Below are 25214 nucleotides of genomic sequence, written 5' to 3'. Positions count from 1 at the left end.
GGGATCGTATAATTTACTCCGGTATGCGTTACCCGGGTACCGAAGAAACCGACGAAACATGCATAAGGTACCATCTATACGCCCGCGGTCCCTGGTTATTATATCCTTATAAGAGTGGAGGAGCTCGTGCTGCTGTTCCTTGGTACCGCACACGGAAAAATATGTTAACTGTAAACATCTGTATACGAAAAAAAGGGCTCCACGGCACGATGCTCGTCAAGAATTATGCTTATTATTCTTATTACGGAGGTAGGTAGGTAGAGGTAGGTACACATTCCCCTGCTGACGTACACACGCTGAAACGAAGACACGTCGGTTATACCGCATCTGGAAGAGTACATCCCGTGTACATCCTCTCTTCAACGGACTTATTTCTCTAGTTGTACCATAGCTCTCGGGTACTGTACGTACGTACGCATAGGTATGTGTATGTATACATCGCACCTTGGCTCGCTAATTGAGTTTGTGCCGTGACCGCAACATTTACTTGATCAACTCCCACTGCACTTGATCCTTCTCCGCGGCTGTAATGCACCTGTAATAATGACTCATTTTCAATCGCGACTCGTGCACGGTGTGCAGCAGTTCGCGTTTTCTCAACCGATCGTTCATGTCGCCGGTCTCGCTGGACTTTCTACAGATATTTTTGCTTTATTTTTCTTCTTCACAACTGACGTCTCCGCTGCAGTGTCACCGTTCCAGTACCGCTCAGCGCAGGAACGACGCCTGTTCCGATCCGTCCGATGCCCGCGGAAGTGACGTATTATCGCTTCGGGTGATATACGACTTTTACTCTGCGGCTCGGCACCGGTACGATAATGCCGCTGCTGTAACGGCCCCCGTTACACACGAGAAAGCTTGTCGAGGTGCAGAGATTCCTATGTTATTTGCCAGCGGTGTGCGTGCAGCGAGCCTGCGTTCGTTTCTTGGTGAGGGCACGCGAGAAAGGGAAGCTGCGGAGAGAGAGAAAGATAAAGAGAGAGAGAATCGACAAGAAGGAGAAGAAAGAGATCCCCAGGGACAGAAAGAACCGTGGAGAATCCTTTGACCGGGCAGGATACCTCGCGTTTCAGATTCCAAGGACTAAATCCGGTCCGAATGCCGGAGAACAACTTATAGGAACGACGAATGAAAATGTTTTATTAACCGGTAAAATGCGTCATGAGGAAAAGATGCGTCGCGATGAGCTTGAAGACGAGGCATGAATAGCAGGAGGAGTGCAATGCGCGTGGGGTTGCCATCCACGAGTGCGCTGGAACGAGTAAGAAGAGCTTACCCTCTTTACTTTCTTCGCGAACAACGACGAGACACCGAGTGACGGTTTATCGTATCAGTGTTGTAACATAGAACCACGCGTGGTTCGTATGAATCTTGAGCTCCGTGAAGAGATTACTCCGGAGCGTTGACGTCATCAATCTCGTTCGTGAAACAAACGAATCCGTTTTCATACAGCCCACAAGGGCCTGTGCAGGTAGATCACAACGGATGAAAGAGAAGTACACGGGCTCGTCCTTAATTTCCTCGGAGACGACGTCGCATCGCTGATACAGCGTGTAATCTAAGTGCACGCGAGGTCCCTGGTTTTAACCTTTAACGCGTGACTCGCAACGTCGCGCGTTGACAACGCGATGTTGTAGTTTATACCCACTTTTCGGCTTTCACTCAATTTTCAGGTCACTGGGTGTCACCGAGTGACGGAGTACCTCGTGGTCCTCGGAACATTTCGTTCCGGATTCTTTTTCTTGCTTAACTTATGTGCGCCGAATTTCACTATCGCGCGACTCGGACAACTCTTCGAACTTTGTACCTTAAATCTTGATGAGGCGAGGCGGTTATTCCCTAGTCGAGTTTACCCATCGTGCATCTTCGACTCGCGTACAAAATCTAGAGAATATTGCATATATACCTAACAGGGTATACGTATGCCTGTGATCGAGCTGTGTGTATAACAGTAAACACTGAACAGAGAGTCTTCGTCCTGCTCAGTGAAGCTGAAAGTGAACAAATCTAGCACCGCTGGTTGTTGTCCCCCTGTATCGACAACCGTTGGCCGCTCTTTATGTACACGGCACATACTCGCATACTTTACAACAGACTCGTTACTCGTCTAACACACGGAGATGGAAGTTTGAGAGACCGGTAGCGCCGGAGATATTATCAAAATAAAATCGTACCGAGCCATTCAAGCCATGGAGTTCGTACATCAAACATCTAAGCTGTACAAACTGCAGGCTCGGCTGCAGGTATATTTGAAACACTGCGATATTTACGGATCAAGAATTTTTGAATAACTAAGCAGTGTCCATTACACGTTTACTCGCAAGTACGGTAGTCTTTCAAGTACAGACTCTTGCGCACAATCGTGCCGAGTTGAGAGGAAAATTGAGTAATTTTTTTTAAGAAATGGAAACAAACCTAGACAGCGGTTACAGTTATAAACCTAACGCTATATTCCTCCGATTCATCTCACGTCAACGATCTTCTTCTTTATACCCACCTCATATACATACCCATATAGCTACGATGACCGTGTGTTTATAGCTGTGAAAGGAAACGCCTGACATATCTTAACTTTTACTTGATTAGACCCTCAATTAGGCGGGTCAGCGACGGTAATAAAACGATGCCATTCGTAGGAATTCTCTCTCCCCAATTGAAAGAACGCCCCGGTATAAACATGAGAATTTAAGCCTCGGGATAAAGAAAGCAGAAGACGCGCTCGTGTGTCCGAGGAGGATACCGCTTTCGTTTCATCGTCAATTTCCTACGGAGACGCGGTGCGATGCCCGGCTTTCTGCCGGCATGACTGGGCAATAACGAGAGAGGGCATTGCGTCGCGTCGAGGAGCGGTTAATAAGTGGTAACCTGTTACTCCGACTTGTTAGCAAGTTGCCCAGGTGATTGTGTCGAGCTCGACTCGACCGTGCAGCGGGTGTCTCAAGGCTTCGGTCGCGAAACCCCGAGGGTGGGTGGCAAATTGCAATGATACCGGAGCTAGACGCAGCGGGATATCCACTTCCTCGTTGCGCCGGGGAAAAGCTGCGCTGCGTTGTTGGGATATTATCCCCCGGGTGACCGGGAGGCGTTGGGACGGGAAACTATACGGCAATTAATAAGAGCGCTGAGTCGAGAGACGCTGCGAGGTCCGACCTGTAAGTATATCTCGAATCCACACACCCGTAATTACGAACAGACCGGGGCACAAATCACGCCCGGGTAACTCGAAATGAACGCGCGCGCGCCTCGCTCGATTACCTGAGATTTATGGAACCGCTCGCTTCTTCTTCTTCATCTTCTTCTTCTTCTTCTTCTTCTTCCTCTTCGTCTTCTTCCTCTGCCTCATCCTCATCGCTTGAGCTTTTCAAGATTCATAGCCGGCTGGCTAGAACCTCCTCGCTGCTTCCTGCGGGTTGCGCGTATATCCCTGCACCGTACTGTATTCGTCCGTTGAACGGTAGGTGTTACGAGCAAAACCGATATCAGCCACGACCAAGTATAGCTCATGTGTGTGTAAGCATCGGAGCAATTTCACGATCACGGAGAACTTGACATTCATTTTATTCTTCTTCGCTTTGCGGTCATTGATTAATCATCTGTTCCACTGTGACGCAGGTATGCATGATGATTCACCAACGTTTGTTATACGTCAATTTATTCATCGAAAAAACATCACACTTTTTAGTTTTACGGTAATTTCTCGAACAATTGTGATATTGAGCGACACAGTGAATTATTCGTATCGTCAATTCGAGATGTGACGTGGCAATTTAAGGTTTGACCAAAACAATTCGTTGGCTCTATAATGCACACTTCAATTACTAAAACGACAAGAACGTTGAAGAAGGAAAAAACAAGTAAGAAAAAAAAAACTACAACAAAATGACAACGAAAACAAATCAGAGCATGACCGAATTCGTATTTGGCTTGTAAAATAATCATTGTATACATAGATTTAATCTGTACCGTTGCCCTTAATCTCTGTATTCCACTCTCGGTCTTGGCCAAGGAATGCGGTCCGTTGTTGGTGTCGCCGGTGCTGCTGATCGTTGGATATCGTCTAATCGATGGGGCAACTGGTACAAAAGTACGAGATAACAAATGACTGTTTGTAAGACAAGAGCAAAACCGAGAAGAAAAGAAGATTAAAACAATAAAAAAAAAAAGTAGAAGAAAAGTAGGCGGAATTGAAACAAGCAACACCGAAATGAAAACCACGAAGATAAAAAAAAAAAAAAACATCACAACGTGACGACGCGACGCTAAACTGTTCGTGTATAAGCAAAGTGTTTGGGTGGAATAGCTAGTCAGGAAGAAGAAAAAGACGATAAAAAAACGTAAGCAGAAGAAAAAGGAAACAATCTCCCGCGTCTAGTCCCAGTTTCTCTTTTGTTTGGCCTGAATCTAGCAGCTTACAGGCGTGCGTGTTACAGGTACCGCAGCTTATCGGTCGTAGGAACTTGGGAAGGCATGCCCTGGAGGAGAAGGCACATTTCACGCGCTGTTACCAGCCCACGAAGACACAGGCGAGTGTCTGTCCGTCTGTCTCTCTGTATCGTGAATCAGGCACAAAGCCCTTTTTGTCACTATACGTCCATTCTCATTTGAAACAGACTCTTTCCTTGGGCTGGGTTAGGGAACGAGGCTGGCCTTACCTCTCCAGCTTTTTGGTGTGGAAGAAGTCTCTGCCAACTCTCCTACGAGCTAAGGTCGATCCTTTGTTTCTGGACAAAGGTCGCCGCGTCTGTGGTCATGTCCCTGTATTTCCCGACACGTGGAAAGAAAATCCCCCCAGCGCTAGTTTTTACACCCTGCGGAGGCTCGAGCTGTCGGTCTCGCTGCTTCGACGTTTCGATTGGTAAGGTTGGTATCGTTTACGATGCGTAATGTGCTATGTCGTGGCCTCGGGCGAGGGAGTATCGAGTTACTCCCGAGTTGAGGGACGGGAGGTGATGCACTCGTACTTTTTACTGCGCCTGAATCGACGCCGTCTCGTTGTACCTCGATGGATGGAGGGAGAATCCAACGAACCGAAACGCGTGTTACATGCGCCAAGCGCAAGTCCGTCGACGATTGTACTGGGTCAGGTTTTCTCTGGATATGCGTGGAAACGCCGGATGGTATGGAACAACGGAACGCAGCAGAAGAAGAGGAAGATGAAGATGAAGGAGAAGGAGAAGAAGAATATCCTCGCCCAAACCGAGCGGCGAGCCAAGTTAACGACGCTACATTAGCCCTTTCCAGTTTCCAGTTTACCCGACTTCTTCATACCTAATTGCCGCTAATGTCAACGCCCTCTGACTTCGTGGTCACGAACTCTGCCTCTACTCGCGTTATGCCCCAGCGAGATGATAAACTTGGTCTTTTTACGCGCGGTTTTTTAACATTCGATATTTATTGCACAGCGAAAACCATCTCACATCGAGGTTTGTATGGAAAAGTGAAGAGTACGAAAAATCGATGTACTCAATCGTGACCAGCTATGGAGATAATTATTTAGTATCTACCTACTCCCGGAGATTAACCGTCGCGCTACTACGATCCTGCCATATCGCTTGTTCGAAACGTAATATCATAATCTTATAATCTTAACTAATGGCACAGGCAGTAATTCCACGCGACGTTCATCGTTTCTTGGTACAGACAGAGCCAGCTACGATGCGTGATAGGAATATCTGATCACCGTAAACTCCGAACGATTCGATTCGGCGAAAAATTGTTGTATCAGGATTGAATGAACAAAGTAGAGACAGCAATTATGAGTGGGAAGAGAAGCGTGGAGGAACACAATTGACAATGGCTGTGACAAAATTTGGGTCAGCATGATCGAAACGTGAGCAAACTGTTAGGTTAGGTTACAGAACTAACGTCTTTGGAAATTTCACCTCCACTTTCCGATCAGCAACGTATTCTCGGAATACCAATTATTCGGTGTACAGTTTGTCCGATATAAATGCGTCATTTTCTGGCCATTCGTAGTCCGATACAAGCGATCGAATCGCGAATGTACCTTATATATACCTAATCCGGTTCAATTTTTACGCTGACTTTCTACCACGGATGTATAAGTATAATAATGGAGAACATCGCGCGTCACTCAAGAAACGATAGAGAGTAAATTCGTGACTCGAATTGCACTGTCCCTGATGTTGGCAGCCAAGGTAAGTGTACCAGTTATTGACACGTTTCGACCCAATTATCGAACCTTTTATTTTACAAAATTATAAATTGAAGCACAAATTGTAAATTTCTCGATGACTGCAACCAATCGCTAGAGGCTTACATATTGCAAAATTTATTTGTTGGTAATTTCAGAACCAAGGATCACACAGATGCAACAAAAAAATACCAATAACTGGAACACTCGTCTTTCTTACGGCACAAAGTTTCGTCGACAAATATACATCCTGTCTACTACATAACTACGCCATGATCCCAGTTTTTGCATCATCGCCGATCAGACCGCGATGCTGATAATTGAGCACGCGTTGAGCGACTCTCCAGCGGTGTTTTGCTAATCAAGGATCCATTGTTTCCCCCACTAGGAAGTGTTGAAGTTACGGTCACCGCAGCGACACGGCGTCCGTGTAGGTACACGTATAAATTCCTGCAGTCGAATGCTGCTCGGCCATTACGCAGTCGCGATGCCCGTGTGTTCACATGCCTGCGCGTGAGTTTATGTGTAATTCCATTTATAGTCTATCTCGACGAGGAGGAACTCGATCTTGGAAGGCGGTGTAACCCGGTATACCTGGTTACACGTCGGGAAACGTACCAACACCGAACCCGAGAGAAGCGCTGCGCCCTCCTCCGAGATCAATGAAGAAAAGCACGCTCTCAGCTTCTCAGCTTCTCAATGCGCACTAATTCCCTCGGTCCTACATCCGTAAGTCAGCTGTACCTGCACGGACAGCTGCGGCATTACTATCGATTTCTACAAACTTATCGATACTCCGTACAAATACACCTCGGTTTATAACGCGCGTTATACACGGTCTGTATAAATCCGATTGTCACTACCAACCGCGCCGCACCTGGCGACGTGCTGTCGTCATCCTCGTTTATGGTATTGTGGATTCGTCCGTTGCTTGATCATCTGATCCGTGCACACACGAGCCGCTGATTATGGGATTTGGAGAGGGGGCGGGCTTCGAATCATAATTCATTTTTATTGCCTGAAGAATATTATTATTCGATTCGGCATTGATTTCTAACACCTCGCCACTTTCCTGGAAGACTTCGTCTTCGGCTTGAATACAAATTTCTAAATTTAAGAGTTGGCTGACGTGCGCACTAAAATCGAGAACAAGAAATTCGGTCGGGATCCTGTCGAATTCAATTCAATTCGATTCGATATAACGAATAGACTGTAATATTAAAAAGTGCAGAGAGATGAGTTGACGCTTTTATATTGTAGATCGTTATATGACGCAGGTTTTTCTTACGCCAACGACAAAACACGCCAATAACTCGTATAACCGAGCGTCAAGTCAACATTGCGGTTACCGATTCTTGAAGCCGTGTATACCGCCAAGTGATATATTTTACCAATTTAACAGGATAAAGCGATCGGCTGTACGTATTGTATACCTCTAACAAAAAAAAAAAAAAAAAAACAATTAAATGAAACACCTCATTTAATCAGCACCGCCTCGATTGCCAGCTTTGTGAGATTCTTTACGCGAGTTACATAAACGTTCAAAATTACCTGAATCTGCGGGAGTGACGTACATGTACGTTTTTAAAACAATTTCACGTTACGGCGAAGAAACGTAAAGTGAGAAGAAAAAAAAAATGAAATGATGTCTCGAGTTCTATCCGCCGCATACATGTACGAGGAGCGTTTCAAAGAAAAGTCTTCATTCCTGGGTACGCTAATTCAAACGTTCACCAATCCACCAATCACCAAGATGTAAGTCAACGCCGTCTTGGACGCTTTCGAGGGTCGTGGAAGAAGAGTCAGACACTTGTCGCCCAGGAATGCCAAAGGTTCCGGTTCTGATTCATGGGCGCGTCATACTCGCGCACGCCCGACTTTTAAGCCTATTTTGCAGTCGCCATCGTCGTCGTCGTCAACGCGATAAGCCGCGAGATGTAGGTATACTACACCGCCTTACCTCTCTTTCTCTCTCGGCACGTTCTTATACGCGGTTCTTTTATCTGAGTCAGCTATTTGCCATGAGCATAAACGGCGGCGATCAGGCGTGCGTGTAGATATACGGAAATCGTTGTTTCCCGATGTATTATCTACACACACTCGTGTGCGAGGAAGAAGGAAGAAAAAACGAAATAAAAAAAACATTTGCATACCAGTTTTCACAATTTTGTCTCGATATCTATCCACCTGGTCGCCGCGTTCAACTCTTATTCAATGCAAATTGTCGTCACAGAATCTTGCGCACATCTGTTCGATCTGTCCGTCTATCTATTCCATTCAGCTATACGACCCGATGGGAGAGGAAAGGCTTGGAAACTATTGAAAATCGCTGGAAAGAACCGCGAGTCCGCGACGCAGGCTCAATGCTAATTTCATTTACAACGCTTCGCAGTGTTCCGCGGTGTCTCGAACTAAACGCAACTCGAATGCTAATTCCACGTCCCACACGTCTCTTGTACCTCGTTTATTCTTACTTGCAGCGGTATGGTATAATCTACCTGTATTCTCATCCCCGATGCGAAAATGATACCGTACGTGGTAAAATTTCTCTTGTAAAAATTGCACATCGTTCTTTGTGATAATTGTGATAACAGGTGATAATTTGAATCCTTGATTTTTTAGTACCACCAAAAATATTTTCGTACTCATTTTACCGACGTATCTTCAATTCTGGACATTTTGGAAACTGGAAATAGATGGAGAAAAAAAAAAAAATTGGACGTCAACCTTATCTTGAGAATCAATGAATTTCTAATCAACGTGATCAGCCGCGAATATAGTGAATGATTCAGGCTCCCGTACTATGGCGAGAGAAAGAGAGAGAGATAGAAATGAAAGGTTCGACGTCTCGTTGGGAAATCGTTGCGCGCGCCTCTGTAGGTATAATAGGAGCTGGTGCAATGCCAGTGCTCGGAACACACCGGCGTGTCTACCCGAGGAGACAAGCTGTGTAAAAAGAAGAGGATAGCCTGCACGGTGAACGGGAAGTCGGAGAGGGAGCGCGAGAGGAAGAAGGAGAAGGTTCCTTCCACCTGCAGCGCGGATTTACAATCAGCACCGGTAAGCGAGGCCAAGGTTCCACGGCGGGTCGCACGGGTCAATTCCGTATAATACTGTAATGCCTTTGAGAGAAAAAAGAAAAGGAGCTAGAAAAATAAACAATCGGAAAGCTTGGAGAGAGAGAGAGAGAGAGAGAAATAAAGGTATATACGGACAACAACAGTAAGGCATTCACACGGAGAGATCAACGAATTAGCAGAACGGGCACAGGTAGACATGATCACAGCGAGAATCGCGGATGCCGTGGATGATGTGATGGATCGTTTGAATAACGATCCTGGTCAATAAACTCTGTCCAACCGTCGACACAAAGCCCTCGATTTATACCGTAAGGAATGTATGCAGAAACCTGCTAATTGAGCAACGAAGAAAAAAGTGGAAATATCAGGATTAAAAATGCTGTCATGCGGTGTACAAGTGATTCAATCCAAGGGCTTGAGTCGTATATTTTTCACAGCCGAACCAATTCTTGTACGAAATTATAAATTTGCAGCTTTGAAGAACCGACTAGGTATCCAAATTCGAAAGACAATGCGAGCTGAGAGGGCATGCGGCAGCTGACAGGCCGGATGAAGTTACGGCAACGAGTCCTAGATATTGTAAGGGCATTCCTTTGCTACCGGTAAATCGAGTTGCGCTCTTTAGTATTGTGTGCAGTGTTTCACGGCAACGGCAACGGCAACGCCGTTGCGTGTCAAATCCAAATAAATCAATACTCCGCGATTGATTGCTCCTGCTTACTTCATCAATCCTCTGGACAAGAACCGAGGACGGTTTATTCTTCCTAGGTGTCGAGCCCAGCTCCGAGATAGAGAGAGAAAGAGAGAGAGAGAGAGGGAGAGCACCTTCGCTTCCCTCGGCTACGCCTCTTATACGTGTATAAAGGTATTATAATGGGCCTGCGGGCACGGATATGTATCGAGATGCAAGAAATACGTCGGTGAAGGTTTGAGAAGAGGAATTCGATTTGTGAAGAAATATTCTCGTGTCCGATCTGCGGTGAGGTTATTAACAAGAATTAGATTTGTGCAAAATTGTTTGCACATTGAATGTCATCGAAGAGGAAAAGTAAAGCAATTAAATGTTCGGATAACGAGTCTTGAGGAACAAGGAAAACTCGGTCCAGAGGTTGAAACTGACACGACGTTACCGTAAAGATGCGTGTTTACGAAAAAACTCGAGGATTGCCTGAAATTTAGTAAACCCTAGTAAACAAAACGTACTCACATTTTGTGGAATAATGAATTTTTCCCTGATGTCTCGGTTCGTTTCGTTACGCTAACGTTAAGAACCACATCCTCGTAGGATGTACGGATGATCGTTGGAGGTTGGTGGTTGTTGTATATCGTAAGCGGGCCACGTGCCGCCGCCCCGTCGTTCGTTTATTCATGCATTTGCAAGCTCTCGAGGCAATCTCCGTTGGGTTCGTACCCTGTAATCTAAGCGCACAATGTCACGTGATTACGGGCCGGCGAAGATCGAAGTCGCGAGTTTAAGCCTACGCTCCGTGTAGATACCGTATTAAAATACGACTGGACGAGAGGATCGCGCTTCTATGTGTGTAACAGGCGACGATGGACATGTGCGCGACTATCGCGTACGAAACCCCGTGTGTTGTTATACGCGGTCTCTTCGACGAGAGCCTCCCTCTTTATCTCTTTCTCTCGAACGGTTATTTGCATCACAATGCCAAATCAACCGGTGCACCGATGCACGCTCCGAACACGTGGTGCATGCCGAGCGAGCTGCGATCTGTTCCGAGAAAGGGGCTTGGCAACTTACGCAGATGCGTGTATTTGAAAATCCATTCCGATGCCACTTTATACCCCTTCGATATCCGTTCGTAACATCGTACCGCTGTGAGGGGTGGTGATTCTTGCAGGGTAAGTAAAAACAAAACAAAAAATATACATTTAGTCAAATTGGTCGGGGAAAATTATAAGATTTTTATCTGGAAAAGTGAGGTAATTTCGTTCTGGCGATTTAGTGGCTACCCCGTCCTGCAGAGTCTCGTTATAATACCGTTCGCGGGGCTGTCGGGGAATCGGATTCTGAGAAGTAATGGGTGCTGTGAGTATTTTTCGTCAGTCCTGACACTCCGGCGTTATTCGACGACCTTGTTTATGATGAATTTTATGGTAACGATGGCTTAGGCGACGGTGATTTATGCCTGTTTAGATGTTTGAACGGTTCGGTCCTGCCCTCTGAATACTCAACCCTCCACCTCTCGTCCTCATCCAGCGGGGGAGTTACAGGCCACACTTCCTTCGGTTCGACTCGAAGAATACGTCCCTTGACTCTCCGGAGTGTCCCGGGTGTCCGTAAATCACGACTGATACAAGTTTTCAAACGGCAATTCAGACTTATCGCGGGCTCTTATACATCCGGATTTTATATGTAGGTATATACATATAATGCTTCTTTAAGGTCGTCATAAAAATTTTTCCTCCGCCCCATGCGGTAACCGTCGTGTTTGGAATTCACGAAGTAGTCCCTTGAAAATAGGCGTAATATTAAATTATTTGAAGTATACAACAGAGCTTTTAACTACTTCACGAAATTGCCTATCTTGAATCCAGTCTTTATTCGATGATCGCGATCTTACGACTGAAACGAAAGCATTTAACGGTAAGAACCGTCCGAGACTTCGTTTAACGAATTTCCATTTCTCTCTCGCGGTGTTTCATTGCTTATTATATAGCTGGTATATAATATGCTCGGAGCTTTGAAATCCCTCTGGTGTAATAATTCCTGCATTAGACAGCGGCCAGATACTTTCTCCGAAACGAATTCCCGAAGAAGAACACGGGCTTTGGTATCCAATCGGCCGTGCAAATACGCGGGTGAGCATTTTACAACGCTCCTGTACCTTGTACTTGTACTTCTACTTGTTATTATTAATGTCATTACTATTATTACAATGGGGGGAGGGGGGCAATTTAACATCCAACCATGTGCAGCCAGCCGTTACTTTATTGCTTTACAAATTCAATCAACTCTCATTCGGAATGTGCTTATTAATAGTTTATTAACTTCTGAAACAGATTTTATCATTTAGATGATATTTAGCTACGTGTATATTATACAGGGTTCGATTGATCGCGAGCGTTCTCAGGTATGTGGATCGATGTGAAATCACCCAAAGTAAATTGCTCCTCGCGTTCATTTACGTTCTATTATATCATCCAGTGACTCAATAAACGATACAATTTACACGCTTTGTGGTGACGCCATCGATCCGTGTACGTTGAAAATTCAAACCCAACGTTATTCGATTAGCCTGAAGTCCAGACGAATTCCTTATGTGCTTAATTTTTTTTTTCTCAGATTTCTCATAACCACGAGACGTGCAAATTAACAAGAAACTATCATTTCGTAATAAAAATTTTCTAACGTTGAAAAAGGTTCGTCAAAATCTCGGAGTAAGGCGTAGGACTGTCGTATCTAAATAATTTCACGGATATCTGTCCATTAATTAGGAAACATCAGCCTAATTTGCATGAGTATATTGAATCTACTATAGTGAGTAATGACATTATAGAGAGAAACGAAATGGCGCCGGCGGGTGTAAACAAGGCCACGTGTGTCACATCAAGCGAAATGAAAGTTTCACTTCACGGTGTTAGAGACTAGACGAGACATTCAGCCCATCCGACTTGGTCTGTAAATATATACGTATGTACATACCCGTGCAATGTACAACATGCGTGTGCGTTTGCCTGCCGCGGCTCGAAACTCTAAACTTCGCCACTCCCTTCTTCCCTGACTCCGTTATGAATCGGGATTGCCGCGCTGTTGCAGGTGACGACGATAACAATGATAATAATAACAACAATGACAATGCGTTTAGGGAGGAAATAGAGAGAGAATAAAAAGAAGAATGATTTTAATCACACGGAATCGGGGGTCAAGGGAAAAGATTAAATTGTGCGATAAAGATCGGTCCATCTCTTTACGACTGACAAGAGACGGACCCCAAAGTCCGAACCATTCGGTTTACATTCTGGGAAGTTTTTTCTTTCATCCCTTTGACGCTCCCTCAAATCGCCATTGTGCTGCTTTAAATCCGGGTGAAATATCATGTATACATTGGAGTGAGCGAGTTCGAATCGCTGCCGCAGCATCTCGCGTCGTCTCGACTCGACGCGATGTCTCCCTCTCGCGCCAACAAACCCCTCTATTTTCTAACTTCAATGGCACCCAAGGAAAGCCCGCAGCTTACAGCTGTCCCCATAGAAAAAATGAACGCTTGACGAGCGTCCTACGGGGACCAGACGCTAAAAAATGGGGGACCATTGTACGACTGTCAGACTCCGTAAGCGTACACCTCGAGGTTGCCTATCCTCGCCAATCCAATCATCCGGTATCTCATGCTTATGCTGATTTTACTTAGCGTTATGCTCTCGCTGATGCAGGCGTGAAGAAATGCAGAAAAAGTTTTTATTGTGTTATGATTAATACCGATTGTAAAGATCGTCGTTATTGAGGTATTATACTCCGGGAAACAAAGAACTATACAACTTTCCCGAAGATTGGCTGGGAACTTGTCAATAATTACGAAGGAAGAGACGATCTACTTATAAATGCAATGGTATGTGTCCCGTGATAAAAACTTCTTTCCCCTCGCCGTATTTCCGCGAAACATCTCACAAACTTTCTTCATTTCGTAAGGTTTTGCAAAATTTACACGTACGCTAGTAGTATTAATTATACTTTAACCCCATAGTATCAGGTCTGGATTATATATTTTTGCATGGATTGATTTTACGTGAAGCTCCTTAACTCGGCAGCGTTTCAGGGATGGTTAATGGGCCGGTATATCTTCGTATCGCTACCCTGCCGTTCAGCACTACGTTTGTGGTAATTTAGGGTACGCATGTGTGAATGGGCAGATACGTAGCGACACGCGGATCGTTTTGTCGCGGCGAGCACAGCATCCCCCATAAACCTGTCGGGTGGTAAAACTTATTGCGGACGCATGTCGAATGGGACCGTGATCACGGTAGATAGTCTTGATACCGCGGACAGTCGATAGGCGATAACTATCGTTCGCCAAGTAAAGAGGGTTCAAGGAACGATCTCCGCGTTGCTATGGTGTGATGGTGGTGGTGGTTATTCTCACCTTATAGCAGCTCGCTCGCATCCGCGCTTTACACTTCCTGAACCTCGTACAAAAATTCTTCTCAACCGTGCAGTGTGCATGCGTTATACCTACCTTTATAGCTGTGCAACGCGCACGTCGAAGAGTCCGTCTTGCCATCCACCGCGCGCCGCTTGGTAATCGTGTGTATATAAGTAGAAACTTTACTTACTTACGCGTGAGAGTAACTCACGATTTCTTGACACACTTATTGTTAGACGGCGACCGCGACCGCAATGCGCGTCTTCGCCTCTCGGTTCGCCTTCCGGTATCGGTATACGGATACAGGGTCTTTGCAAATGATGCGGAACTCTAAGGTATACCCGTATACGTGACATATTAATGTATCGTGTGAGTAATATGTCAGGAAGCTCCAACGCATTACAAACGGTCGAAAGTTAAAAGGTACCTTCAACGATCGGGCAAATCTGGTATCGTGGAGAAATTTCATAGCTTTGCTGTTTTCGTTCGCGATAATCTCACAAATTCACCGGTTATTTGGAATATGAAAAGAAAATCATTCCAAGTATGTATAACTCATACGACGAATGAAACCATGTACGTACATACCGCCAAGAAACTTGAATTCCGATTTTTATCTCTTTGCCGTTTAATTTTCTATTATCACAATACCGTTTCTTGGTAAAGAGTTGTCCCTATTTGTTCGCCGGTAATTTCTGTAGAATATGTAGGTGTGTAGGTGCTGGATAAACGCGCACGCGCGGCATTTGCCTTACAGAGGACCGTTTAGGTATTCCTCTACAACGTATATGGTTATATGTGTACACGTAGAGACGTTTCATACGTTATTATACTTCCCTCGGCACTTTCTTTACAACCGGTATAGGTACTAATTATTATTGATCTGTGTCGCGGCGTCGTTCCCCAGCCTCTCGCGTGTTGCATCCTCGCCTTCAGCAACAGCAGCAGCAGCGGCTATCGGGTATATTTACCAACGGCAAACAGTAGAGAAATCGACCTGGTCCACACAGCTCGATATTCTCCTCTTCATCCGACCCGCAAAGCACCGGCAGCGGTGCACTTTTCCACATTATTCCATTTACCTCCTTATTAAGCGGTTGTCCGCGGTAAGAGAGTCTCGCAAAAATTGAAATTGAAAATTACACCGCCGCGCCGCCGCCTCGGACTCCCGAGAGCTTCTCAGCTTCGCTCGATTCTTAGTATAAAAAAAAAAAAAAGGAAAAGAAAAAAGAAAGAATGGAAAGAAACACGTACCAACCTTATACCCGTGACGACAAAGGAGATCATCTATTTCGCCGACTGTGCGCTGTTGAAGTAGGTGAGAAGAAACTGTAGCCTTGCGCGCAAACACAGTGCAATGCAATGCAATAGCGCATACGGGTAGAGTCAGTCAGTCAGTCAGTCAGTCAGTCAGTCAGTCAGTCAGTCAGTCAGTCAGTCAGTCAGTCAGTCAGGTGCGCGAGTCAACGAAAGGGGTTTGTAACAGTTAAAACGGTGTAATCCACGGTGCATGTTGTATTACAGTTGCTGTTCGGCGGGTGAGATTGCTGGCTAAGATTTCTCGGAGTTTATAACCTTGGGTTACCCGATTCTTAAATGCACTCTGCTCGTATACAATATGCCCGCAACTGCAGACCGTTCGTCAACTCTCACAATAATATTCCCGAGGGCATTATTTGCAGTGCTAAACAAGAGAGAAAGAGAGAAATTTTCTCTCGTATATGTATACGGTACGCCTATACCACCGATATGGTGCGCAGCGTTCCCATTGACGGTTACGGAAATTCATGGGCTTCTTGATTATACACGCCGCCGCGTTGCTGGTGTGTAGGATCGATTTAGAAACTATCCTGACTCTCTATTGATCCCGACGTCGACGTGGCTTCCTTGGCTAGAAATCGGTTATACCGCTACGGAGTGCCTCGTTGTTACTTCGGTAACTATTGGACCTGTTCAAAGTCACTTTTTGTCCAAGGTATGTTTGTCTTCCCCCCAGCAGCCTTCCTACTTGCCTGCAGGCGCCGTGTTTTTTTAGCTTTGTGTTAACCGCACCGGGACTTACGAAACTCACGGGACTGACCGGACACTCAAGGCCCATTACCACGATTACGCGAAATCTGCGTTTCGATAATTTCATATTTTGCAATTGAGCATACCAACCCTGGAAAATTGATTCGCTCTATTAAAGTATCGTCGGCACCAAAAATAAAAGAAAAATCACGCGGAACGAATCCTCAAATATCATGTATTATTCACTCCAATTTCTGATTTCGAAAAAACTGAGGTGTTCGGTATTGGCTACTACGCTTATTAGAACGTAGCCCTATAGAGCTGATGTGCGAAAAAATAAATAATTGCGCACGGTAGTGATAAGGAGAGCAAGGCTGATTCTTATTGTACAGTGCGAGAGTCTTATCGGAACAAAAAACACGTTGGTAACTATACACGAGTAAACAAGAAGGAGAAGAAGAAGAAGAAGAAGAAGTAGACTTCTTCCGACATAACCTCCGTGCGTAATTGCATAACAATTTAATTTAATTGTCTAATTAAAAAAGCAGCACAGATAAAACGTAAGGATCGTATGAATAGCGCCTCCGCGGTATAGTAATAACGCGAGAATGCAATTGCACTTTTCGCATCACCCCAAGAAGAGATGATACGTACGTTTATCATATTAAAAGCACGAGAGGAGCCACGCAGTGAGATACGTTCACGTAGGTATACGTATACATGTAACGTGGGCAAGTTGTGTTTTCCCACAGTTCCGGGAGGGACGCGGCGGAAACAACTCGTGCAACGTACTAACATCCGGCGCCTCCTTCCGGTCTGTCCCCCCGTTCAATGTTGCCGTACCTGGCGTATTCGGTCGTTGCCTCTACTCGGTTAACAACTTTTCACAAAGTCAACCAATCGTCGCGCGTCGTGCGTATAAGGATGCAGAGAAGAGAACAACCTTTATAATATACATAGAATCGTAGTCGTAGAGAATAATTACGTCTCGAGACATGAATAGGAACAAGGGTTAAAAACATCAAACCACTTATCACTTCAACTTTTTCCCACATTCGATGAGATGTAAAGAAATGTTCGCTGTTTTGCTATTCTGTAAAAATGTATAGAAAATGGGATAGATCGAATACTTTTTTACTTCAAACAGATGCTTACACCTAACACACCGAGATAGGGAACAGACCAGCTTAAATTCTTTAAGCCCCATTCGTACAGGTTGTGTATCTAGATACTATTGTTATCTTCAAGTTCACGGTTCTTTCTCATATTCTTTTACCGTGAAGAAAGAAAAGAAAACAAAGTGCGATTTGTCCGAATGTGAGGTTCTACCGAATTACCGAAAATGGCATGGCCAAAGTTAATCCGGTACCAATTGACTCTCGGTGTAAAGTTGCACGCTAATTGACAATGGCGTGTTGTGACCAAGGTGTGCGGTAATTGGAATATCGTGTCTCTTGAAATCAGGCCCCCCTCCATCGTGTGAGGTAACTTAGGTACATCTGCACGTTTATTAACGAATACGCTGCATCGCCTGTTTGGCCAGAATTAATCCCGCAGTGAATGCTTACTATCTTATTTAACTTCTCGGTTCGGTATCGTGCTCGCACGTCAGCCTCGGAGATAGACCGTCTATCTGTTGAAAATGAAACGTCAAAGCTCTGCATTAAATTCCTCGAGGTCGCTCGACTCCACGCACGCGTTACAATACCTTACATGTTACATGTTACACGTTATAATCCTGTCGTTCCCGGGTAGGTCGGTCGCTGGGAAGAACCCTTCTTATAATGTAATTACTTTCTATCTGGGTCAGCAGACGCATTCAAAGTCAATTTTAAAATGCATAGAATCCGAACCAGCGAGGATGTCGGTCCCCGTTCCCTCGTTCCCTTCTTCCCTCGTCAGTCTACGAACGCTTCAGATTAAAAACTGGTTATTATCGGCCTCTGCGCTACTAGAATTAAATAAATTCAGACGAGAAGATTAATGTTCACCGCGTTCCTAGAGCACCCGGGATTTATGTACGTTCAGGTCCAGATTCGGTAGACGAAGCTGCGCGCGGCGGGTTTCTTGCCGCGGATGAAGTGTCGGGATAGTTTCGAGGCCTCAAGGTCAAGGTCTCAATCCTCGAATTCGCGTGTTTCCAACTCGTGGCGAACAGTTTGACGAGAAGAGGTAGAAAAAAAAATTTGAAATAAGTAAACAACAACGCGCGCTAGACTAAAATACGTTAAACGCTCCTCGGGTACTTTTTGCCACCTGGTCCCCGACAATTGTTCAGCAGGTAAGTATCGAATCCTCGAGCGTTTCTTCGTTAGAGAGAATTCAAGGTCTCGGATGATCGGTCACGTTTCCGATTGCCATCGTATTCGAACAATCGAACGACGATGACGTCCATCTACCCGTACATAATATCCATCGTGCACCGAAATGTCGATTCTGCACTCACGGAACGACCGCCGATAATCGCCCGGAGCGCAATTAACGTTTACGAAATTTGTATCCCCGTGCGTGCTAGGATTATACATATTTCGAAAGGTGGCACACTTAGAATTTCATTCCGCGCTTATTACAGGCGTACATTATCATAAGTCTCAGATCGAAGAACGCGTCGCTGAACGGCAAAGGTAGTCATCGTCAAATTAGTACTCGAACCCCGATACCGGATCTTAGTAAATAAAAAAAAGGTTTTCGACAGCAGGTGTAGAGCGTCGTCGACACGCCCACGGAGAACGTATTTTTGTAACGTATCTGCAATCCCTCTGTTACATACCCGGTATCGGTAAAGTCCTCGAAAATATTACGTAAGAATTTTTGCCGGCAAGGCTCGACTTCGTTAAACAGAAACTTCGATACTCGGGCAATATATCTATAGGTAGACCTCGGCTTCCCCGGTGAAGAAATGCCTCAAAACTTACGTCATTCGGTACTGTTACACCGTCTGCATGTCACGAGCTTAACCCCGCCAATTTCCGTTCGGTCGAATCGCAAATTTGCCTTTTATCGTCAAGAAGATCGACATTCGTCGTTACTAATTGGGGAAGAATTTTTCACTTCCACAAGGGCTGTGGGTAAGGTCGTTAGCTGTAGGAGGTATGGAATTTGTTTTTCTCTCTCTGTCTTCGCGAAAATCGTCTCCGCTAGATTTTCTCCGCCAATGCTCGACGGGTTTTAGTTGTGTTCGTTTCTGGCTTGGCTTGTCTCGTCTCGTTTTGCTTCTGTTTCCGCTCCAGATACAGACCGGGTACGCCTTCTTCAGGCAGTGACGATTAGAGGGCGCGACTGGGATACGAAACAACGACCGTGTGAGAATTCTGCGATGAATAAAAAGCGGAGAAAAAAGCAAACAAGGAATAATCGTAGAGAGGAAAAAACATGCTTTTTCCTCAGTGAACAGGTGTGAGAACTCCGCAGCGGCAGAATCGAGTAAATCGCAATCTGCTATTGCTATTTGTGAACCGCTGTGTAAATTTCTTATCAACTCACGCCGCTTTCAACTTATTTTTTATCGATCCAAATACGCAATTGCACAGCCGTTTTCCTATCGAAATAGATAGAGGCGTTCGTATACGCTCCTCGATCGTTTATTATACGTGTCGTGTTTATCGTGCTTAGGTTCCGTGCTGAAACAACATCGTCGAGAGTGTCCGACGAGCCGAGACGACAGGTTCGGTTAAACATTCCATGTGAAATAACAACTCCGGGTTATACGTATTATACATGTATATATCTGCCTATGTTGTTTTTACAAATAGCTTATATTAGTTTATGTTCGTTCCACGCAGCCACTCGGAGTTGCGGATCGGGAAGAAAAAACTTTGAACCAAAACAGCGTGAGAATTCCACTTAAATTTTCGATTGCGCGGAAAACATTTGCAAAAATATCTCTTGTTAAAGAAAATATTTTTCATTTTTAACTTCTTAATTCAATTTAACAGCCGGTTGCCTCGTGTTTATAATCTGAAAACAAACGTGGATCGTATCATTTTACAATATGCAGCGTAGTAACGGCGCAGTGTGTAATTAAATACAGATTATACGTTTCGTGTAATTGACGTTCCAAGGATACATAACAGATAATTTTTACCTGGAAATAAGTGAAAATCTTGGACTACGCGTCGAGTCGATGATTCACTCACAGTTCTTAGAAAATTTCAAGTACACTCAAGCAATTTGGTTTTCAAATTATATATAATCATTTGGGAAGTTGGGCTTTTTTTTTCGCCGTGTATTTCAAGAGGAAAAATTTTTCACGAATCACGTCATCGATTCGTCGAGGTTCGCAATTATCCTGAATTATTGAATTTTTGTTGTATTTAAAAAATTTGGCGCGTGCATGGGAACGAAAGAAACTGGCACATCTTATTTTTTGCATCTTTAACCGAACCGCGAATATCCGTCGATGTAAAATATATAAATCTGATATAAAAGTCACGATTAATGCAAACACGCCGTAATTTGTTTGAAACACAAAATTCGAGTGGTAGGTGCTTTTGTCCAAATAGCCCAATTCCAACCCTCTTCCGGCTTCCGGAGAAATCCTCCCCTCCGGATTTTGTACCTCTATAGATACGGGCTAACGCGCAGGAAGGTGTAGGTGCATCTCGACTGCACGGTGGCAAGTCGCACCCCACGCTTCCAATCATGAACCAACCAGCTAAAAGCTCGCGTAACCTGTACAGTAGCACCTGTTGCTCGAACGCGGCGCAGCCGACTTACGCTCTCACGCGCCACGCACGCACGTTGCACGCAATGCGTACGCAGATCGAAACAATTACACTATGCAATAAATTAAACACTGTATTTTTTTCACTGGGTCCGCAGTGTGCGATTATGATTCTTCACCTTAAAGTCAAGTGAGGTTTATAAATTCTTACATAACGTCTGATTTTATAGTGAAAAGTGGTTGTTGATTTTTTTTAAAATGATTTGAATAAGCGACGCAAAAATTTATTTTTCATTAAAAAAAGCTGTATTATTCTTGAACAATTGACTTTCCTCTTGTAGTCAATTAATTATCACGGTATTTCTATGAAAGCACCAACGATAGTCTGCAAGCATGATTGGTTCCCATATTCTGTGTTGATAACGCTTCTCGAACTTTGGCTATTTCCTGATAAAAGCGTTTCCTGCGTCCATCCCTTACTGAACCCATGTTTTCCGAAAAGCAACTCTAACGGGAGTGTAGAAAATGGATTTTCAACGACAAATTGCATCCTAGTTTATGATGAGCATTCAGCATCAATTTAATTTTTTCATGGAAATCTGGTGACTTGTGGTTGCCGAGGAAATGAGGTTGGCGGGGCAAAAATCGACAGGTACCTACTTGTTATTAATTTTGTTACGACATGATCGTAGCATGGACGTAATTTGCGAAAATTTCTTTCCACCAACACTGATTATCATTACGAGTCCATCGGTCAACCAACCTCCTTAAGAGACTCTAACGCCGAACCAAAGACCGATAAATCCTCATTCTGTAGCAGTTCGAAGTTTTGGATACTTCTTTTGAATTTGATGAGAATTTTTTCACGGATTAGAAAAAGTTTCGAACAATTGAGCAGAAATTTTTTCACCAAACGATTCGATTGTAGGGACTTTGTATCATCGGAGAATTCAAAGAGCCTCGTTCCAGGATCTTCGACGTCTCGCGCAGCTCCGAGGCGCCCTTAATTACACTCACTCAACGATACTGGTTTACGTCCGTAGGTACGCGAGGCATAATATACGAGGTGGCTAAGGCAAGTTGAGAATCGATTTGGTTCAAGGAGAATACGTGATCTTTTCATGCAGACATCATGACTCTCCCGTCTGGATGAAACGAAGCGCGTACGGTTTATACGTTGGTACGTATAATGCTTTTACTTTGGTTTAAACGCCTCGAGGAGACACAGGTATATAATATCCCTGATGACCCGCTGGAAATTAACATCCTTCTCCCTAATGGGTCGTTACGCTGTTCCGCGAAACAATTTTGCATCGCAAATATAAATTCCTGCTCGCTAAGGCGTGATTACTTTCGCATCAGAAGGAGAAAAAGGTTAGAAAATTGATTGGGATGAAAGAACTAAGCAGGTTGAAGCTCTTGACGATTCTCTTGCCTATATCAACTGAAATAGTCGTTTACGGTAACTCATGATTAAGTAAGAATATTAGAATTTCTTCAAAGACTTCTTTCTCGACTCTTATCTGTAAGTCTAGAATAAGACTATTTGAAATTGAAAAGATTGTCTCCTTGATGAATATCGGATGAAATTTCAGTACCCTCTTCGACTTTCGGGAAACAACGACATCGGCCGCATGCAGAATCGTATAATTAAAATATGCAAATTTGCACGAAGTTCGCGGGGGCGGAGAGCATACGTTGTAAATTAATGGCAATCGTGCGTGAGATGCGTAGGCAGGCAGCAGTACCTTTAACATTACCATCCGACTTCTTTCCTTTTGAAGACAGCGAAGAAATGATCTGTGCTGCGTACGTGACGCGTCACCTTTCGTCTAGGCGCCCGGAATCTCTCGGTGGCCTTTCGCAAACCGTTAACCGAAGCCATTCGATTACACCTAGCCTGGCCTAACCTAACAGAACCTAATCCACTCGACCCTGGCAGGTATGTACACAGCGCAGGTAATTGGAAGGTTGAAGTCATTCACCGACTGACCAATATCCGTTAGAATTCAGCGGAAGAAAGACTTTTCCCGCAGGACCTGGAGTACTATTTTAACTCGCACTGCAGGCTTCCTGCCGATGTTCTCTATCGTGCCGTATTATATGTATACGAAGCACGGTTATCATACTTGGAGAACATCGAGGAGTAGGATAAAAAAAAGAAAGGGCACCGTAAATATCGAAGAAACGTGAGGACGCTGCGGCGGTTTGCGGACGAGCTGCTAAAACCAAGGCCCAACTCCCGGCTCTTCGCAGCTCGACGCCTCCATTGAGAATAAAATTTTTTACCAAAGTCCTGAATGAGCACCGCATATAACGAGTTTGCGGCCCGTCCTCTCCTACCTCGGTCTTCCTTTCCCTCCGCATCGCCAGGCTGTCCTACAGGCTCGCACATCGCGGCTAAGATACCGCGAGTTATAAGCAAATTGTGAGCCCCACGCGTGCGAATTCCACCTGAAACGTTCGCGGAACGAATCACGGGATGCGAAAGAGCCGTTTACCCACACAAAGAACACCGAGTTCCGAAGGGACGTTTGCCTTTTATTGTTCCCCTCGGATAGGATATTTGCAATTCGCAGTTGTCCGGTTCAGCTGTGTGGAAGCGAATCGAAATCGAGTTCTGATCTGGTGGTCGACATTTTCAGTAACTATCAATTATTGCTGCAGACAGGAGGATATACAAATTACATCGAAGTACTTCTTGATCGTTGTTGTCTTGATCAAAAACATTATTCTGTATGATTCAATGCGAGTAAGAAATAATCGTAAATTTTTCCAACGCTGCTCTTTGTCAACGGTGGAAAGAAATTTGCAAAACAAGAGTAAAAATGAATGTAACGAAATTTGATGTAGAGATTCATGGTTCATTCTACCGCCCAGTCGCCTCGTGAATGCGTTTTGGCAAAAGGGTACTACTGACCCGACCTAACCGAACTCAACTTAACTTCCTCTTGATCCAATCTTATTTACCCACCGATCGATGTAAAGCCTTACGAAGGTTCCTGGCTGGCTGCCTTGGAGCTTCAAGGGCGGAATTCGTTTGAACGTGAGAATATCGCCGTGAGATTGTGAACAAGCACTTGACGCACGACGTTTTCGAAGACTGCGGTGAACTTTTAGATACCTCGCGAAGGATTCAGCTTCACTGTGACTTTCCCCAATCGATTTCATACGAACATTTCCATGCTCAGCTCCGCAAACTCGGAACTCGTACCTGACGGTTCTTACCCGCAGTAAAGTCGACGCTGAATTCTTTTTTCGTCGATCACTAGCTACTTATTACGCGTACTACACGCGCAATTCACCAACCGCAAACAAACTTCTCGAATTTGGATGAAAATAATATGCGGATAAAGAAAGGACCAGGCGAACCCCGCGAGCAACTGGAATTCCAGAGGATTCCGCGTCGGGCCGGTACAACGAGAACGAGTCTCTCCTCCTCTTCGGGTTTCTCCGCTTCTGCGGGTTAATACATGAACACGAACCTACGTCGACGCACACGCACGTGTTAACGCATCGACGCTCGCACACGGCAGGTCGCCTCCGTAACGCACAAGATGGCCTTCGTTCCGAATAATTACACAGATGATTTTTTTTTTATCTTCCCTCAACCCGGCTCCCTGACTCGTCTTCGGCTGAACCCGCGGCTCCCGATTACCCGCCACTCGGGCGTCAGGTTCTTCGTGGTGATAATCTCGTTCCCACTTTTGCGGACGCCCGAGAAAACGACCTTCCGTCGCCTTTCGCGTCCTCCACGCCCGCTTCTCCCTTTCCGAATTCCCTTCTCTTCTCGGTCCAGCGTTTCGTTTCTTTTCTTTTTCCTCATCTTCTTTTTTTAAAGAATTTTGAGGAAACGCCGATTCAGCTCGTGTCTAGACTCGGCTATTACGTTACGGGCTTGGCTTGTCCCACCCCGGGCAATGGGGCAGATGCTCGAGCAGATGCTCCTGGATCTCCGATGCCCCAACTGTCATTCCTCTGCCCGCTACTCCGAGGACGAAGGAAAATTCATTCGACTCTTCGTAAGGAGGCTTCTCGCGTTCCCAGTTTTGAAGGTCCTTTATGTTTATGCCTCCATCTTTCGAAGGAATTGCAATTATCTGCGCCGATTGCAATAACCGGATTAGTAAATCTGACTTATGCTTATTCACGTGGTGAACCGCCTTCGAGCCAGGCCAACGAAGCATTGTTCCCAATGCTTCTCG

At 45.0% G+C, this 25214-nt stretch overlaps 2 protein-coding genes across 3 annotated transcripts in view; both read left to right on the top strand.

Annotated features, from left to right (window-relative positions):
* LOC124310123 (rho GTPase-activating protein 20-like) overlaps positions 1-25214 on the top strand; it is a 76536-nt gene that overhangs the window by 1007 nt on the left and 50315 nt on the right. The window lies entirely within an intron of this gene.
* The window catches only part of LOC124310129 (uncharacterized), a 106733-nt gene that overhangs the window by 81249 nt on the left and 270 nt on the right, over positions 1-25214 (top strand). Inside the window, exon 6 of one of the 2 annotated variants that reach the window (XM_046773806.1) lies at positions 22053-22101. The exons of the other annotated variant lie outside the window; for it this stretch is intronic. Within the exon in view, the coding sequence (XP_046629762.1) occupies positions 22053-22067 (15 nt within the window). The 3' untranslated portion in view covers positions 22068-22101. Of the gene's footprint in view, positions 1-22052; positions 22102-25214 lie in introns of those variants that run through there. 2 annotated transcript variants of the gene reach the window in all.

The sequence above is a fragment of the Neodiprion virginianus genome, chromosome 1, assembly GCF_021901495.1.
Source record: "Neodiprion virginianus isolate iyNeoVirg1 chromosome 1, iyNeoVirg1.1, whole genome shotgun sequence".
Taxonomy (NCBI): Eukaryota; Metazoa; Arthropoda; class Insecta; order Hymenoptera; family Diprionidae; genus Neodiprion; species Neodiprion virginianus.
Note: the sequence above shows the minus strand (reverse complement) of the source record. Positions and strands in the feature narration are given on the sequence as shown.